General features: G+C 28.6%; 1 protein-coding gene across 2 annotated transcripts in view; it reads left to right on the top strand.

The window, feature by feature from the left end:
• Nucleotides 1-4,700: 4,700 nt before the first annotated feature.
• The window catches only part of LOC111618916 (serine/threonine-protein kinase PAK mbt-like), a 29,396-nt gene continuing 13,783 nt past the window's right edge, over nucleotides 4,701-20,313 (top strand). The window contains exons 1-3 of one of the 2 annotated variants that reach the window (XM_023360545.1): nucleotides 4,701-4,783; nucleotides 9,132-9,351; nucleotides 13,147-13,728. In XM_023360545.1, coding sequence (XP_023216313.1) covers nucleotides 4,773-4,783; nucleotides 9,132-9,351; nucleotides 13,147-13,728 — 813 coding nt within the window. In that variant the 5' untranslated portion in view covers nucleotides 4,701-4,772. Of the gene's footprint in view, nucleotides 4,784-5,221; nucleotides 5,716-9,131; nucleotides 9,352-13,146; nucleotides 13,729-20,313 lie in introns of those variants that run through there. The other variant, XM_023360544.1, reaches the window with a different exon arrangement.

Here is a 20,313-nt window from a genome sequence, read left to right as displayed (position 1 = left end):
TGTTTTGATAAGAAGTAAACAAAGCCATTTGCATTCTCTCTCTCTCTCTCTCTCTCTCTCTCAAGGTCTCCTGTGCAAAGAGCATGCGTCTCATAATTGCATCTCGTCGCACTGTGCAGAGCCTTGATGAATTGTCATGTTAAATACAAACACGTCATATCACATCACATGCAACGAATCAGTTCGGCATTGATCGAATACAAAGATTTACAGATTAATCTTCAAATATCAAAAAGGAGGACATGTAGGAGGACACTTTCCGAGGGAGGACAGAACTTACAAAACGAGGATGATTGGTCACCTTATTGAAGAGGATGGCAGATTTATTTAGCTGCCTGAATCCTCTAAGGAAATTTGTCTCCTCCTCTTCTAGTATTTAGGCAGATTATCTGACATATCCTTTTTAAGCATATATGATAGCTTTGCATTTGTGAAGGAAATCATTTGTCTTTTATTCTCATATCCAAACAAGTATTGCTAAGACTATACGATGTTAAGTTGACCAATTCGTCACTATTCAATAATAATGAATATTTTTTCAGTCTTTCAATCATGTTTAGTAGAAAAAAGAAAAGGCCTGTCATATCTGCTCCAATAAATTTTGAGCACAGAGTGCATACTGGATTTGATGAGAAGGAACGCAAGTTTGTTGGGTTGCCGCCGCAGTGGGCGAGTCTAATTCCATCGCAACAAGATAGACCAAAACCCATTATCGATCCGTCTTGTATAACTCCTACAGAAATGATGGATATAAAACTACATGTACGTATATATTGTTTAATCATTAACATGAATTTCAAATTTTATTTTTAAAAAGCCATTAAAGCATCTAAACAATACATACATACAATTAGTAAAGGATTATATTTATCATCATAAATATTTATTTTATGGTAAAAACAAACTTTAAAAAGTAAAATATATTATTTACATTATATAAAAAAATTATCTTTAAACTTTTAATAATTAAATTTTTAAAACTGAGAAAACTTTTAAACACTAATAAAAATTATATATAATTTAGCAAAATTNTATTGTGTACAATGATGTACTTTTTGTGACCCTTCCTTAAACTGTATATGTGATAAATAGACAGCACCTTATAGAAAATTCCAACTGCTATAATTTAAAATATTTTTACTCCTATGGGTAGTTTACAACTCAGACAGTGCTCCAACCATCTCATTGAGCTGCAATTTGAAAAAATAGACCTATAAATTCCCACTGTCGTCCATACGTCTGTCTTTCCTTAATCTCAAGAATGGAGTTAGTTAGACGAAATCCAAAATAGTTAGAATGTTTCTAGTATATTTTATTTAAATTTTGTTTTTGCCTATATATTTAGTATAATTTCGGTAGAAGTTACATTTACATAATTACATATATCAAATACATAAACAAATTACCTAAATGCATTCACTACCCAAAATAAATATATTGTAAATTCTATGATCAAAATTACAAAAAATGGAGGAAACATAAAAATTACATCAAGTTTACTGTAAATATTTTAACTTTTAAACACTTTCCAGTATCTATACAGTAATACCCCGAACTTACACGATAGGTGGGACTGAGCGATAACCACATAAGTCGAATTTGCGTAAGTCGGGGTATAATTTCTCAATGTGTGTAAAATCCAAGTCAGATGTATGTAAGCTAATAAATGTTCTCGTTAATCTTATCTCGTCTTTTGATTANTTAAATAAATGTGGAGACAACGGATCCCCTTGCAATAGTCCTCTACTTGTTTTAAAGCATGGCCACAGAACATCCTCTTGTTCAATGATTGTTTTGTATTGCCCAAAAAGTAATCCTGTCATTCTTATTAAATGATCACATGCATTATATTTTTTCATCTTAACTTGTAAGTCTATTACACTAATCGAGTCATAGGCTTTTTCTAAATCTAAGAACAAGGCGAATAGTTTTTCTCTCTTCTTAAGTAGTTGTAACTGAACTAATGCTTATAGGATAAACAATGCAACCTGAGTGCCTCCATTTTCAACGAATGCATATTGAGTAGCATTTCTATAATTATTGGTATCTATCCAATTGTTAAATTTGGAAGCCAGTATTGCAGTAAATATTTTCCATAATCCTGATAATAGTGCTATTGGGTGATAATTCAAAGGCTTATCTCTTTCTCCATGTTTATATATCATTGTAAATATTACTTTGTTCCATTTTTCTGGTACAATACCTAGCCTATAAAACCCATTAAATTGTCTAGTTAAATNTAATCCTATCATTCTTATTAAATGATCACACACATTATATTTTTTCATCTTAACTTGTAAGTCTATTATACTAATTGAGTCATAAGCTTTTTCTAAATCTAAGAACAAGGCGAATAGTTTTTCTCTCTTCTTAAGTAGTTGTAACTGAACTAATGCAACCTGAGTGCCTCCATTTTCAATGAATGCATATTGAGTAGCATTTCTATAATTATTGGTATCTATCCAATTGTTAAATTTGGAAGCCAGTATTACAGTAAATATTTTCCATAATCCTGATAATAGTGCTATTGGGCAATAATTCAAAGGCTTATCTCTTTCTCCATATTTATATATCATTGTAAATATTACTTTGTTCCATTTTTCTGGTACAATACCTAGCTTATAAAACCCATTAAATTGTCTAGTTAAATATTTAATTAATTCCTGAAAAAATTTTTAATTATATAGTTAAGGTATCAGATTGGATCCAGGTGTTGACTTCTCTTTAAGTTTTTTAATACAATTTTGTATTTCTTCTACCTTAAACACTTCCTCCTGGATATTTAGTTGAGATTGAATGAATTCTTTTTGTATTGATCTGCCTTTATCCTTATAATCTTCTGAGAATTTTTAAAAATATTTTAGCCAACTATTATATTCTACTCTTTTTGTTACTCTATTTACTGATTTCGACTCTAGGAATCTATTAACTATTAACCAAAATACTCTAGAATCCTTTGATTCAATTAGCTTTTTACTAATATTTGAATAATAAATCTTCTTTTTCACCTTGATTAAATTGTTATATGTCCTTTTATTTTCTAATTATTTCTTTAACGACTCTTCGGTATTTAGTTTTCTGAATTTTTTTTAAACTTTTTGTTTTTTGATTTTATAGTTGTAACACTTATTATCATACCATTCAGATTTGTATTCTTTCCTATAGGCTCCTAAACATTTCTTANGATGTATGTAAGCTAATAAATGTTCTCGTTAATCTTATCTCGTCTTTTGATTAGTTCATTGTTACAAGAAATCACCACATAGAGTCTCTCGAGTCTCCGTAGATATAACAAACACAGAAATAAATAACACAAAATAAATTGTAGATATGTGTCGATTCTGCGCGACATGTCCGAACATGTAAGTTGGGCAATAGTGTGGAGGGAATGAGTAATCAAGAGTTGTGTGGTGCAAAAACAAAAGACAAATCGACAAGATTTGAAAATCACGTAACTCCAGGTTCGCGTAAGTTGAGGTATCACTGTATTTGTATATATTTAAAGATTAAGCAGAAGTTACCTTCTGTATATACAAGTGCATAAACAAAGTATCTGAAGATAACTTCTAACAAAGATCATCATAAGACTAGTTCTGAATAAGGTGTTGGACCCCCAAAAGTTTAGACTTCTAAATTTGATCCCCCAAAGTTTAGACTCCCCCAATTTTTACCCCCATTCAAATTTTGGACACTCAGACGATTCCTTTGACTTTTTTTTTATTCCTAGGGACACCGTCTACAGCTCTGATAAGGTCCCCAACCGCCTGATTTAGACCTACATTTGCACCAGATCATTACCTTTGTCACTAAATTTAATTCAGTTCCGGATAATTCGTACACTTCTAAAGCGCCAGTTCCACGGCAATGACTTCCTAAAACAACAAATTTAGCGCTACAAGGAATCCATTTTGTATCAAAAAGTGTAATATCTAACGACTTTTGAATGTGAACGATAACTTGAGGCTTATCCATAGACTTTTCACACACGACAACGCAATTCCTAAGCCTAACGTATACACAACAGCATCGTCGCCATAGCAACACAAGAATAACTACCGAGTAAGCATTAGTTCGAATATATACCGCTAGGACGAACAGCGCCGATAGCGGCAACAGAATTTGTGTCGGAGCTTCGTTAACAGTTGGCGTTGAGAAAATGTTTAAATTATGTCTATGGCTATATTTTAAACAACACTCACTACATTCTATTTTATTTAACGTATAACGAGTTCAACAACGTTGCCAGTACGATAAACAAATGACAAGGCTTATAACTACGACCCGAAACCAATCCAAATCCAGTTGCCGCGATTGGCGCTGCTCACCATAGCGGCATAATTTAGAACTAATGCTTACTCGGGAGTCATAGCAACGGCGTAACTGCCATATTTAATTATTTACCAGAAAATATTATATAATTAATAAAACATTTTTAAAATGTTTAAATATAAAATAGTTTGCTTAATTAAAATTAACCATTATGTAGTACAAAGATTTAAAAAAAATAGTAAATTACAAATAAACTTTTTAAGATAAATAATAAAATTTTAGTTTATACTTTTATAAATTATAAATTAAAATAAATGTTTTAAAGCGATTTACTTGATTTAAAATGGTCATTAAATTTTTTTTCCTTATTTGAAGAGGTGATATTTCGACGCTAGAGGGGTTCCAGTAGTGAAAATAAACTTTAAAGCGCATGTAAAATGTACACGTGATAATCAAAAGTTGGAAATGTGTCAAAAAGGAAAATTTTCTTGAGTAGTCGATGAATGAAACTTATGTACGTGTATATATAAATTATATATTGTTTAGTAGAATGATTTTACGTATAGAAATATATTATTATTGAGTCATCAGTTTTTATTAGCATTCATATTCGATATTATTATTATATACAGGCCCTTTACAGTCCATGCAACGCTATGGCATTTACCAGAGACGAGTTATGGCATCTCTTACACAAAGATAAATAATTATATATACCATAACATAAAAATGAATAATATATTTTTTTAAATGTAAAATATTAAGTACATGCTGTTGTTAGAATTAATTATTCACATATAGAATTAAATAAGTGTTTTTTTTATACTTAAAAAATTTATATGTGAATGAATAAATGAGTAATCTTTTAGCTATACTTTTATAAATAATTCAAATGTAAGTAAAGCTTTTATATGTTATTATGATTACTTCTAGTGGTTTTATTGATTAATTTTTAAAGTTTTTGTGTTTTTTTCTCTTGCTTTTTTATCAAGTCTTAACTTTTATGTTTTACAGTTTTACTTGTTTTCTCCCCTTTGTTCAGTGGTGCATTATAGCTTCTTGAGGCCCAGGTGAATTTGAATTAGGAGGCCTATGTACAGTGTTGACTTCAGATATTTTTCTTCAGGGCATTTTTTGGGAAGTTATTTTCGTATAAAAGATCAGTTGTGGGGCTCCCTGTTGGCAGGGGCCCTGGGCAATTGCCATTTTTGCCACAGGATGATGCACCACTTCCTTTGTTTTAAAATACTTAGTTACTCCAACAGTCACTATTAAATATCATTTTGGTTTTATCAAATTGTACAATAAGGACTGCAAGGGCAAATAGCCTGAAATGCATTTTAATTGTTGTATAAAGTCTATATTATTCAACAAAAAGTGTTCCTGTGTGATAAGCTCTACATAGCAATTTTGTGCTTACTCCCAAAGAACATGAAAGAACAAGAAGTAATCAAATATTAAAAGTATTTTTATAGGGTCATTGTTTAGTAAGTCAATGGATGCTACTATTTGCAGATTGTTTTATTATTTATTCATTTATTGTGTATTACTTGAGATGAATACAATGCAAAATATGTAAACAATTATGTGAATGCAGATTTGATGAATGGTTTAAGGTTAGGTATTGTATTTTGCATGGTTAATGGTAGTACAGATGAGTTTTTTTTAACTTTAAAAATTTGATTAATAAATTTCAGATAAAGTGAAAGTGTAGCAACTGTTTTTAAATGAATAATATCTGATTGATTTGAACTGCAATAAATAGGATTACTTTTATAAGGAAAAAATTTCATTTTGATGATATGAAACCGTGCTTTACAATTTCAGTTTCTAAAATTAAACTTTATTACTTTACTGTAAATAATGTATGTTATTTATAGTAAAATAGCTGAAGTAATAAAGTAAAATAATAACTTTATTCCTTTACTTTAAATAAACAATTCAATGTAATATAAAAAGATATGAACTTTTAAATTAAGTTTTTTCTCTATAGAAAATTTCTGTTTGAATACATTAAAATTGCTTTTTAACAAATTATAGAAAATAGAAGTTAAAATATTATTTGATTAATTTAAATTAATGAAATGATTTAAAACTTTTTTTTTAAATATAATTTTCCTATATAATTTACATAATCTCTCCTATATAATGTTAAAAGTTTGTATTAACATTATGAATTTATGTATTGACCTGACATTTCGTATTATGTATCAAATCAAATGTATATGAATCAAAAAATGAATTTGAATTATATTTTGTGTGCTTTAATGATAAAATTCCCAAAACTATTTAAGACAATGTTGGATGCTTTAACTGAAAGTATTTTTATAACTTTATTTCTTTACTGTTAAAATTTTTGCTTATTGAACCTTTCCGTAACAAGTTTTATTATAATGCATAACACTAAATGTGAATATTGATCTGTTTTTTAAGATTCTGATTATGGAGATTAAGAATCTTCAAAAGTATTAGCATAAATAAGTTTTAAACTTTTAGAATTCAACTTGTTCATAATTACACTTAAAATAATTTGAATAGTTTTGGCAATTAAATTTTATTTTGTTATCAAAATGGATCATTCATGTTTCAAAGTGAGAAGGATCTGATTATTTATTTATAATTTATTACTGTTAATTAAATTTTCAAATATCAAAACAAATAATTGTGATTTAATATCTGTCATTTTGCAACATTTGTGATCAATGCATTATTTGACAAACTTTTAATTGTATTAAATATTAACATAATTCTATTATATATTAAATTAACTAATATAATTAAATTGATTTGTCTCCTAAAAATTGTTTAATATGTTTCAGAGGATTTTATTAAATATTTTCATATTATCTACATATTTAATGTAATTTGATGTAAGCAATGTTGTCATACAAGTTGAAAGATTTATTTTTTTTTTATCCTTATAGTTTTATTTCCTTTTGTTTTTTGAAACCGTGTCCTGTTTTATATTTGTGACGTAGTAAACACTAGTATTGTGTTTTATTCCAAAGACACATGGCAAATTTTCCATCAAATTCCTTTACTCAACTAATAAAGGAATTTGATGGAAAATTTGCCATGTGTCTTTGGAATAAAACACAATACTAGTGTTTACTACGCCGTTTTATTTCCTGTTATCAAATTCCTAGTCAGTCATTAATGATAGTTATTTTTCAAGCTTAAAATTTTGCTACTTTGCCAAATTTTTTCAATAAATATTATACTTAAAAAATAATTTATAACTTTCATTAGTTGCATAATGGATATACTGTAATTATTTTTTAAAAAAGCATTTTTTGGCAAAAAGCATTTTTTAAAATTAATTTTAAATTAAATTAAAATTATTCCAGTGTATAATACTGGAATAAGTAATTTAATTTTAAATTAACATAATCGTAACATCAGTAATAAGAAAGTCAAATATTTTAACCTTAAATGTTTTTTGAATTATTGGTCTACAATGAGAAAAAGGTTGAAAAACACTGCTTTGTGAAAATATGATTAAGTTATAACGAATTAAAATAGTCTGTCTTACACTGATTACACAGATAATTTCTAATTTTTATGAGATGTATTGTGACTGTACATAGGGATTTTAAAGAGTGTACTTTTAAATTTTTAAAATTCAATCTGTCAAATGTGTAAAATTCTTCTATGTAATATCAACACTTTAGAAAACTTCATATAAAAGTTATTTCCATGCCTAGATATGTAATATATTTGAATCCATTCATAATTAATATTATTCTTTATTTTTATCCTAGAGTTATCAGAATGTCTACTTGCTTTTTATAATACTACCACTTGCACTACACTTGCTTTTTATTGTTTCTGTCTACTGTTATGTTATTTTCTTTATTCATTTATTCAAATTTTTATTTATTTTTAACATTTAATATAAAATTTATATATTTAACGTATAGATTAAATCCTAATTTTAAATTTAATGATATCAATAACAATTATTATGATTTCTCCAAAAATGTTATTAAAACCAGTGAAGAACTAAAACAGTTCGTTATTTGTCTGTTTTCATTGAAACAATATAATAAAGAATAAACTGGGACTTCTTTCTACTTAATTTCAAATATTTACTATCAGAAATTTTAGTTATCATTTACTAATTACTTTGGAAATACATCAAGAATAACTTTAATGTATATTTTATAATTTAAGCAGTATTATTAATAGGTCTTCTTAAAGGAAGATTGGAATTTTCTGTTTTAGTTAATAGTTTTGCATTTAAAAGAAGTAATAATTTTGGATAATAATGCAATTTTTAATTGTAGATATTCAAAGTTTTTAAATTGTTAAAATAATAATATAAAATAAAACTTAAGTATATCTAAATTAGGGAAATGGAAAAATTTTTGATATGCACGAAATGTTTTTGGGAAATTTCACAGTCTGGCTTTGGTTCATATGTGTTTTGGAATCAAATGCAGAGTTCTCAGGCATTCCAGAGATAAATTAAATTTAAAAAATGTTACAATAAATAAATAAATAAATAGTCAGACTATATATTTATTTATTTAAGTTGTTGATGTATTTTCAGACTTATCAAATAGTTCAAAAACACACTAAAAACTTTTTGGTTGTGTTAATTTAGCTGTACTTTTACTTTTTATTAAATATGGTGCAAAATTTTAAATATTTTCATTATTAAAATAATTTTTTTGAAAAAATTAATGATAAAGAAATAAACTTTTTTGCCAGTAATTAGATATTTATTTATTAATGAAATCTATAATTAATGCACAATAATCTTATTTAATCAAAATAACTTATTATAAAAAGCAATTTTAATTATTTAAATATAGAACAAATAAGTGTTTTTATTTTAATAATAATGAATATTTTTTCAGTCTTTCAATCATGTTTAGTAGAAAAAAGAAAAGGCCTGTCATATCTGCTCCAATAAATTTTGAGCACAGAGTGCATACTGGATTTGATGAGAAGGAACGCAAGTTTGTTGGGTTGCCGCCGCAGTGGGCGAGTCTAATTCCATCGCAACAAGATAGACCAAAACCCATTATCGATCCGTCTTGTATAACTCCTACAGAAATGATGGATATAAAACTACATGTACGTATATATTGTTTAATCATTAACATGAATTTCAAATTTTATTTTTAAAAAGCCATTAAAGCATCTAAACAATACATACATACAATTAGTAAAGGATTATATTTATCATCATAAATATTTATTTTATGGTAAAAACAAACTTTAAAAAGTAAAATATATTATTTACATTATATAAAAAAATTATCTTTAAACTTTTAATAATTAAATTTTTAAAACTGAGAAAACTTTTAAACACTAATAAAAATTATATATAATTTAGCAAAATTGTTTGAATTATTTGTATTGTAACATTAATAAATTAGGAAATAACTTGATATAAATAGAGGTGAATATTTATTACAGTAGAACACCAGTTAACTAAGATTCCACATTATTTTAATTAAATTAAAAATACAATAAAGTGTCAAAAATCCAGACTTGTCAGACCCCATCCAAATTTTAAGTTTGACTAGATTTTCAAATATATGTGTAAATTGGTGTTTAAGTACTTAAGTACGGTAACTCCAAATACACTGTAATACAAGTTTAAATGTTTTAAGTTTAAGCTAGTATTTCATAAGGAATGTAGGAATATTTATAAAGATTCAAAATATAGTTTACAGAATCACTACGTTTAAACAAAAAATATAATTTCAAAATTAAAAGTATGAATTCTGAATGTTAGAGCATCAACATCTAGCATACACAAAGACAACTGTATTAAATTCCAGTAAACTTTTAGTGAAAATTGACAAACATTTTTGATTTTGTTAATAGGCATGCTTCAGGTTATAAATCTTAAACCTGCTGAATTTGACATTTGAATGTTAGAATTTGACATTTAATGTTAGAATGTACAGGCATTCTAACATTAAGTTATGTCATAAACGTTTGTCAATTTTCATGAAACGTTTACTGGAATTTATTATGGTTGTTTTCATGTCTGATAGAGATATATTTTTCAATTTTTGAGTAATTTTTAGTAAGCATCGATGACAAAGTTACCATTTAAAGAGTTAATGTACATTTTTCAATGGCCAAATCCAGTATTGATATATTATTTATTATGTAAAACAGTAGTAGTTACTCAGCTATAGCATAACCAGGGAAGTCTGAACTCTCTTACCTTTGTAAATAAATAAATAGATGAAAAATCAGATATGTACAGAAAAGAAATATTCAAATGTGTGCTAAGTGTTCTATATATACATTATCTAAAAGTTTAATAGTGGTTATCTCCACAGTGGTATAAGAGTGAATGTAAGTTTGCACATTCTAACTTGGGCCTCCCTGATATCTGTTCTAGTTATGCTGCTATTTCTCAGCATCCTCAGCCATGAGCTACTATTGATGTAATGACTATATTGTAGTCATCACATCAAATGATGTAACAAAACAAATTAAATGTTAGATTGTTTGCTGTTTTACTTTTGTTTAGTTTGAAATATAATTTTGTAAGAAAACCTTAGGATATTACATTCTAATAAAACTAAGAAAATTATAGTTTTCAGTGTGCTTTTACAGAAGTTATATGTTGGATAATTATAAAATGATTAAATTGCTATACCAAAATATTATCCATTAAAACAAGAAATAACAATAATGTAAAAAAACCATTCAAAAGGTCCAGCATAATTCTTTAATGCTGGAATTATGAATGGATGCTGGACTTTTGACTGGTTTTTTTTTATACTATTAATTTTAGTCTCCATTTAAGCAAGTATATATTTACAAGAAATAACTACTGTCTATTGGCATTAAACAGTTTTTATTATAACATTATTGCAAGCACTTTTAACATTTTATCATAATGTTCCAAAGTTACATTCTTTATCTGAAGATGACATTGATAAAATGTCAAAGGTGCTTGTGTTGATGTTAAAATAAAAATATACATGGCCATTGAAATCCTATACCTTAAGCTAATATATCTACAACAACCATAAATGATCAGGCTATATTAAAATATAGCCCGATCATTTACGGCTGTTGTAGATGTATTAGTTAAAATAAAACTGTATAACACTGATAAACAGTCATTATTTCTTGTTTTAATATATTGGATAATTAATTACTATTAATAAATTTTTAAGCAATACAATTTTAAATTGTTTTAACATGTACTTTTAGTGCCAGTCAATAAAATGAGAATTTCTACTAATTGTAAGTTTTATTTATTTACCTTGCTTATGTTATCAGTCAGTTATCATCATCAGTATAGGAAAGTTCCAAAGTGATTACAATAAATAGATTCTACTGTGTCCAAAGCAGATTCTGCTTTCTTTAAAAATTTAAATGTAACATTTCATAAAATTGAAAAAGTTTATACAGAAATAGGAGGCAATATTTTAAAAATAAGCAATTACTCAAAATTAAGAATAAAATCATTAAGGGCAACAAACACAAATTGTAGGATATCTGGAAAAGTATTTGATGAACAGGGATAAAATTTTGTACACAGACTTTTCATGCCATGATGATTTAATCATATAAAATGAAAACAAAAAGTAATTTTTAGAGATATACTTGTTTTGGCGAGAGTACCTAAAATATGATGTAGCAGATCCTATAGAAAAAAAAGAAAGGTAATAAGAAGTGTGCTCACCCTGATAGCTATATAGAACCTACAATGAGCAGTTATACTGTTGATGAGATTCTGGAGAAGGCTTTGAGAGCTGATTTTAGCTCATGGCAGGTTTTGGGAGGGGACTGACATGGTGAAATAGCCCTCTCCAGAGCATCCCAGACATGATCATTCAAGTTTAGGTCCAGAGAGCACTCTGACCTGTGAATATTCTCTTTTTCAAGGAAATTTGTAACCAAATGTGAGACTTTTATAGGAGGTTAATGGCACTCTGAAAGAGTTTCACATAAGGTTTTGAATTTCCTTGAAGATAAGGTGACCAACTTTTTTACAATGAAAAGGAGGACACTAATAAATTGAAGGAAAAAATATCATAAATAAAAAACATTTTATTCATTGCAACAATAATACACTATAATAATCTCTACTGCATGCATAGGTGCCATGTCATGTTTCGATAAGAAGTAAACAAAGCCATTTGCACGTTCTCTCTCTCTCTCTCTCTCTCTCTCTCAAGGTCTCCTGTGCAAAGAGCATGCGTCTCATAATTGCATCTCGTCACACTGTGCAGAGCCTTGATGAATTGTCATGTTAAATACAAACACGTCATATCACATCACATGCAACGAATCAGTTCGGCATTGATCGAATACAAAGATTTACAGATTAATCTTCAAATATCAAAAAGGAGGACATGTAGGAGGACACTTTCCGAGGGAGGACAGAACTTACAAAACGAGGATGATTGGTCACCTTATTGAAGAGGATGGCAGATTTATTTAGCTGCCTGAATCCTCTAAGGAAATTTGTCTCCTCCTCTTCTAGTATTTAGGCAGATTATCTGACATATCCTTTTTAAGCATATATGATAGCTTTGCATTTGTGAAGGAAATCATTTGTCTTTTATTCTCATATCCAAACAAGTATTGCTAAGACTATACGATGTTAAGTTGACCAATTCGTCACTATTCATTGACATAAACAGCTTCATTACAGAAAAATAAAATTAAATAAAATTAAATTTTATAAAATTTTCATTACAGAATAAGATTTATTTTCAAAAATATTTTGAAAGATTGCTGTATGTTCTGTTTTTGATATTATTGTTATTTTACAGACATTTTATTAAAATGTTCAAATATATATATTATTAATAATAGGTTCAATAATTCAAATTTAAATCAATCTTTTATTTATGTATCAAAATAACAAAGTTTTATTTCATTTAGACCATAGTTAGAGGAAGTTCCACCCATCTCAAAAATGGACCATTGTCTGTTTCAAGATCTAATTCATTGAGGAAAGAAAATTCATCAGATATGCTTAGTGAATGCCAAAATCATAAATCATCTTTAAACAAAGAATGTATGGAATCTTCTCATAGTCATCATCACCATCACCATCATCACCATATGTATCATCCTATCGAACTCCATCCCATCTGTCATTGTGCAAGTTTTAATGACAGACACGAAATAAATTCTGTATATCATGATAATTATTTGGCCAGTAGAAGACATAATTCTAGTGAAGATTATTTAAAGGGAAGTGTTTCGGAACACGAATTAAAAAACTGTGTGTCTCATAAACATCGTTTGTATGATTATGATAATACTCAATACTTGGACAGAAACAATTCTAAGTCCCATTTAAATAATGAAGGTGCTAATTTAGAAAGGAAAAAATTTGATAAAATGTGTGACAGTAAAGACAGCTTTAATAGTATTGGTTTACCGTTGTATGTTTCATCAAACACATATCCACCATTTAAGAGTAAAGCATTATCGTGCCAAGTTAAAAAGAAAATAGATGTGAGTAATTTTATAATTTTGTACTGTATTTCTTTGATATTTTTAATATTTTTTTATTTAATGTATAATATTAATAGATTAATGGATATAAAAACATTGAGTTTCTTTACTTAGAAAATGAATGGAAATCTTTTAGGATATCAGAAAATCAAACAATTAATAGTTTCATAAGCTATCACCTACTATAATTGATGAGTGCAATATAAACTAATTTGGATTATGATAAAAACAAACATAACCAGTATATAAGTAGCACTGCTCCTTTCCTAAGAAAGTTACTGTTGGTACACATATATGGTGAAATTGAACATATAGAATTGTTACCGAGTAACTGACAGTACTACATACTGGTTATCGATATTTAATGCTGTCTGCTGGTATGCTGAACTGGTACATTCCAGCTAAAAAATAGCCTTGGTAATTAATATAAACATTATTTTTTAAATTGAACATACAAATGACTACTTAATGTTATCATTGAAGTATGAATCTGAAAATGGCTACTCAAAGTTTAGAATGTATTTCAGGAGTAAAGTTTACTCTTCTTTATATAAAATATTAGTGTTACAAAGTTTAAATCAAATAGAAAAATTTGATCTTGATTATGGCATATTATTGAATGATAAGATTCTAAATTTTGCAAATTACTGTAAAGATGTACAATTTAGATTTTGACTTAATTCTTAAAAGGAATTTTTAAAATTTGTCTTGTTCTACTTTTATATTGTAAAATTGCAAAAACAGTTTAACATTTAAAAATTTTAAAATTAAAACAAGGAAGAAAAAGATGATTTTGGTCTAATATTCAATATTAGTTTTGAAATATATTTAATCAATTTTTTACAGAAATTCAAGATGGTATATTCTTTTTATTTATTTTCACTGTATATGATTGTGAAATAAATTTTAGAATATAAATTATTCCTGGATATCAAGATTTTTGAGTTTTTCGCTGATGATTTTTCTACACTAAGGATTTTTCACTTCAGAAAATTGTAGAGGTGAGGGAATATCAACAAAACCTTTCATATTGCTTTGAATATAATCTTCAAATATATGAATAGAAACTAAAATTTTTGCACTGCAATTTTACTCAGTTTTTTTATGCACTGTAGAATTCCACACTAATTTTTATTTTATTATAAAATGCATTTAAAATTTTTAATTTTGTTTGTTATTTTTTTAATAATATACTGTTAAATTTTAACATAATTCTTTTCATTGTTAATGTATTTTTAGATATTTCAATTAAGTTTTACTGACAGAAATATTGTATTTTCAGTAATAAAAAATAAAATTTTTTTCTTTACTTTTACATTTCAGAAACAATAATTGATATGACAATGATGCTAACATTCTATTTTGAATGTTAAACAGTCCAAAACTGAAAAAGTTTTCCTTTAAAAAGATGTGAAGACAAATATGACTATTTTAATTCTTACACTTCAACTTCTCATATTCCTCTTGCATAATTTTATCTCCATCTCAACACATGAAGATAGAAAATGAATTTATCTATGTTCATTTTTAAAAGTTTTTGCAAATTCTTAAAAGAAATTTCTTTCAAACACTTCATCACCAAAGGGTTATGTAGTACAATGAAAGATTGGCATCATTGTTATTTTAAATGTTTCTGTGTAATGTAGAAGTGAATAAAGGAGCCAAATTTTGGTGGACTTCTCTTCATATTTTATAGATTTTAGTAAAAAATCAGATGTTGAAATATCTTTATAGGGCTAATCTTAATATTATTAATAAGATGGCTGGATAATTGAAATAGTTAGGCTGTAAGTTTTATTTCCTCAACATGAAGTTGGTTTGAGATAAAATCCAATTCTTGTACAATGTTCAGAGGCTATCCAAAATTTACAGTATTCTTCATTCCCATTACAATCATTTGTTCAGTTTTTGTTACAGTTATATATTTTTCTGATCTGTGAAATTATTTACAAGATTAGTCTACTGTATAAAAATAAAATATGGGGAAGGGTTCCTCAGAGGCTCATTACACATTTGCCATCTTCTTCTAACTGTCAGTTTGATTCAAATCTCGGCCATTGGCTTCCGATGTTTCTGTTATAATGTCCAGTTGTAGCCAATTGCTTTCGCCAGCTTCTCCAAAAGCACCGAGTAGGAAAGAGAGCACTTTTGTCAATCCTTAGTCTTTATATACCGTCCTGTTTCCCCACTGGGTTCATTGCCCCTCCAGGCCTTAACAGGTGATGGAATATTCGGAAAACTTACAAACAAAAGGCTTTGTGTCCAATAGTTGAATAATACACGTATAAAATGACGAGCAATTGTCACAAAGGTTAGAAGTTAGGCTGGATGGCCAAGCGGTCAAGGTGGCAGCCTACCACTCTGGGAGACCCAGGTTCAAATCCGGATGGGTTGATAAATCCCCAGGAATTTTTCAGGAGGTGGTCCATTTGGATATGTCAGGCACCATCCCTCAACACCTGGCTGCCCCATTGTAGGCCTGGCCGAACTCATAATGGGCTTGCTAAAATAGGTTCTCTTAGTGCCCACAGGGCAGAAAGAGTTAAAAAAAAAAAATCCAAGCAGTTGAAAAACTCCAAAAAATTTTTCATGGGCAGTCTGTCTTGAATACATCAGTGCTGTCCCTCATGATGAGTGCAATATAAACTAATTTGGATTATGATAAAGACAAACATAACCAGTATATAAGTAGCACTGCTCCTTTCCTAAGAAAGTTACTGTTGGTACACATATATGGTGAAATTGAACATATAGAATTGTTACCGAGTAACTGACAGTACTACATACTGGTTATTGATATTTAATGCTGTCTGCTGGTATGCTGAACTGGTACATTCCAGCTAAAAAATAGCCTTGGTAATTAATATAAACATTATTTTTTAAATTGAACATACAAATGACTACTTAATGTTATCATTGAAGTATGAATCTGAAAATGGCTACTCAAAGTTTAGAATGTATTTCAGAGCAAATACATATATGAGCAAAATATGGGGAAAGGTTCCTCAGAGGCTCATTACACATTTGCCATCTTTTTCTAACTGTCAGTTCGATTCAAATCTTGGCCATTGGCTTCTGATGTTTCTGTTATAATGTCCAGTTGTAGCCAATTGCTTTCGCCTGCTTCTCCAAAAGCACCAAGTAGGAAAGAGAGCACTTTTGTCAACCGTTAGTCCTTATATACCGTCCTGTTTCCCCGCTGGGTTCATTGCCCCTCCAGGCCTTAACAGGTGATGGAATATTCGGGAAACTTACAAACAAAAGGCTTTGTGTCCGATAGTTGAATAATACACATATAAAATGACGAGAGATTTCACAAAGGTTAGAAGTTAGGCTGGATGGCCAAGCGGTCAAGGTGGAAGCCTACCACTCTGGGAGACCCAGGTTCAAATCCGGATGGTTGATAAATCCCCAGGAATTTTTCAGGAGGTGGTCCATTTGGATATGTCAGGCCCCATCCCTCATCACCTGGCTGCCCCATTGTAGGCCTGGTCGAACTCTTAATGGGCTTGCTAAAATAGGTTCTCTTAGTGCCCACAGGGCAGAAAGAGTTAAAAAAAAAAAATCCAAGCAGTTGAAAAACTCCAAAAAATTTTTCATGGGCAGTCTGTCAGTGCTGTCCCTCACCAATTGGTGAGGGACAGCACTGACAGACTGCCCATGAAAAATTTTTTGGAGTTTTTCAACTGCTTGGATTTTTTTTTTTTAACTCTTTCTGCCCTGTGGGCACTAAGAGAACCTATTTTAGCAAGCCCATTAAGAGTTCGACCAGGCCTACAATGGGGCAGCCAGGTGATGAGGGATGGGGCCTGACATATCCAAATGGACCACCTCCTGAAAAATTCCTGGGGATTTATCAACCATCCGGATTTGAACCTGGGTCTCCCAGAGTGGTAGGCTTCCACCTTGACCGCTTGGCCATCCAGCCTAACTTCTAACCTTTGTGAAATCTCTCGTCATTTTATATGTGTATTATTCAACTATCGGACACAAAGCCTTTTGTTTGTAAGTTTCCCGAATATTCCATCACCTGTTAAGGCCTGGAGGGGCAATGAACCCAGCGGGGAAACAGGACGGTATATAAGGACTAACGGTTGACAAAAGTGCTCTCTTTCCTACTTGGTGCTTTTGGAGAAGCAGGCGAAAGCAATTGGCTACAACTGGACATTATAACAGAAACATCAGAAGCCAATGGCCAAGATTTGAATCGAACTGACAGTTAGAAAAAGATGGCAAATGTGTAATGAGCCTCTGAGGAACCTTTCCCCATATTTTGCTCATATATGTATTTGCTCTGAAATACATTCTAAACTTTGAGTAGCCATTTTCAGATTCATACTTCAATGATAACATTTTTAAAAGAATTTGCAAAAACTTTTAAAAATGAACATAGATAAATTCATTTTCTATCTTCATGTGTTGAGATGGAGATAAAATTATGCAAGAGGAATATGAGAAGTTGAAGTGTAAGAATTAAAATAGTCATATTTGTCTTCACATCTTTTTAAAGGAAAACTTTTTCAGTTTTGGACTGTTTAACATTCAAAATAGAATGTTAGCATCATTGTCATATCAATTATTGTTTCTGAAATGTAAAAGTAAAGAAAAAAATTTTATTTTTTATTACTGAAAATACAATATTTCTGTCAGTAAAACTTAATTGAAATATCTAAAAATACATTAACAATGAAAAGAATTATGTTAAAATTTAACAGTATATTATTAAAAAAATAACAAACAAAATTAAAAATTTTAAATGCATTTTATAATAAAATAAAAATTAGTGTGGAATTCTACAGTGCATAAAAAAACTGAGTAAAATTGCAGTGCAAAAATTTTAGTTTCTATTCATATATTTGAAGATTATATTCAAAGCAATATGAAAGGTTTTGTTGATATTCCCTCACCTCTACAATTTTCTGAAGTGAAAAATCCTTAGTGTAGAAAAATCATCAGCGAAAAACTCAAAAATCTTGATATCCAGGAATAATTTATATTCTAAAATTTATTTCACAATCATATACAGTGAAAATAAATAAAAAGAATATACCATCTTGAATTTCTGTAAAAAATTGATTAAATATATTTCAAAACTAATATTGAATATTAGACCAAAATCATCTTTTTCTTCCTTGTTTTAATTTTAAAATTTTTAAATGTTAAACTGTTTTTGCAATTTTACAATATAAAAGTAGAACAAGACAAATTTTAAAAATTCCTTTTAAGAATTAAGTCAAAATCTAAATTGTACATCTTTACAGTAATTTGCAAAATTTAGAATCTTATCATTCAATAATATGCCATAATCAAGATCAAATTTTTCTATTTGATTTAAACTTTGTAACACTAATATTTTATATAAAGAAGAGTAAACTTTACTCCTGAAATACATTCTAAACTTTGAGTAGCCATTTTCAGATTCATACTTCAATGATAACATTAAGTAGTCATTTGTATGTTCAATTTAAAAAATAATGTTTATATTAATTACCAAGGCTATTTTTTAGCTGGAATGTACCAGTTCAGCATACCAGCAGACAGCATTAAATATCGATAACCAGTATGTAGTACTGTCAGTTACTCGGTAACAATTCTATATGTTCAATTTCACCATATATGTGTACCAACAGTAACTTTCTTAGGAAAGGAGCAGTGCTACTTATATACTGGTTATGTTTGTTTTTATCATAATCCAAATTAGTTTATATTGCACTCATCAATTATAGTAGGTGATAGCTTATGAAACTATTAATTGTTTGATTTTCTGATATCCTAAAAGATTTCCATTCATTTTCTAAGTAAAGAAACTCAATGTTTTTATATCCATTAATCTATTAATATTATACATTAAATAAAAAAATATTAAAAATATCAAAGAAATACAGTACAAAATTATAAAATTACTCACATCTATTTTCTTTTTAACTTGGCACGATAATGCTTTACTCTTAAATGGTGGATATGTGTTTGATGAAACATACAACGGTAAACCAATACTATTAAAGCTGTCTTTACTGTCACACATTTTATCAAATTTTTTCCTTTCTAAATTAGCACCTTCATTATTTAAATGGGACTTAGAATTGTTTCTGTCCAAGTATTGAGTATTATCATAATCATACAAACGATGTTTATGAGACACACAGCTTTTTAATTCGTGTTCCGAAACACTTCCCTTTAAATAATCTTCACTAGAATTATGTCTTCTACTGGCCAAATAATTATCATGATATACAGAATTTATTTCGTGTCTGTCATTAAAACTTGCACAATGACAGATGGGATGGAGTTCGATAGGATGATACATATGGTGATGATGGTGATGGTGATGATGACTATGAGAAGATTCCATACATTCTTTGTTTAAAGATGATTTATGATTTTGGCATTCACTAAGCATATCTGATGAATTTTCTTTCCTCAATGAATTAGATCTTGAAACAGACAATGGTCCATTTTTGAGATGGGTGGAACTTCCTCTAACTATGGTCTAAATGAAATAAAACTTTGTTATTTTGATACATAAATAAAAGATTGATTTAAATTTGAATTATTGAACCTATTATTAATAATATATATATTTGA

This window comes from Centruroides sculpturatus, unplaced genomic scaffold, assembly GCF_000671375.1.
Source record: "Centruroides sculpturatus isolate CEXI.00-Female unplaced genomic scaffold, Cexi_2.0 scaffold58, whole genome shotgun sequence".
Lineage (NCBI taxonomy): Eukaryota > Metazoa > Arthropoda > Arachnida > Scorpiones > Buthidae > Centruroides > Centruroides sculpturatus.
This window is presented reverse-complemented; position numbering and strand designations above follow the sequence as displayed.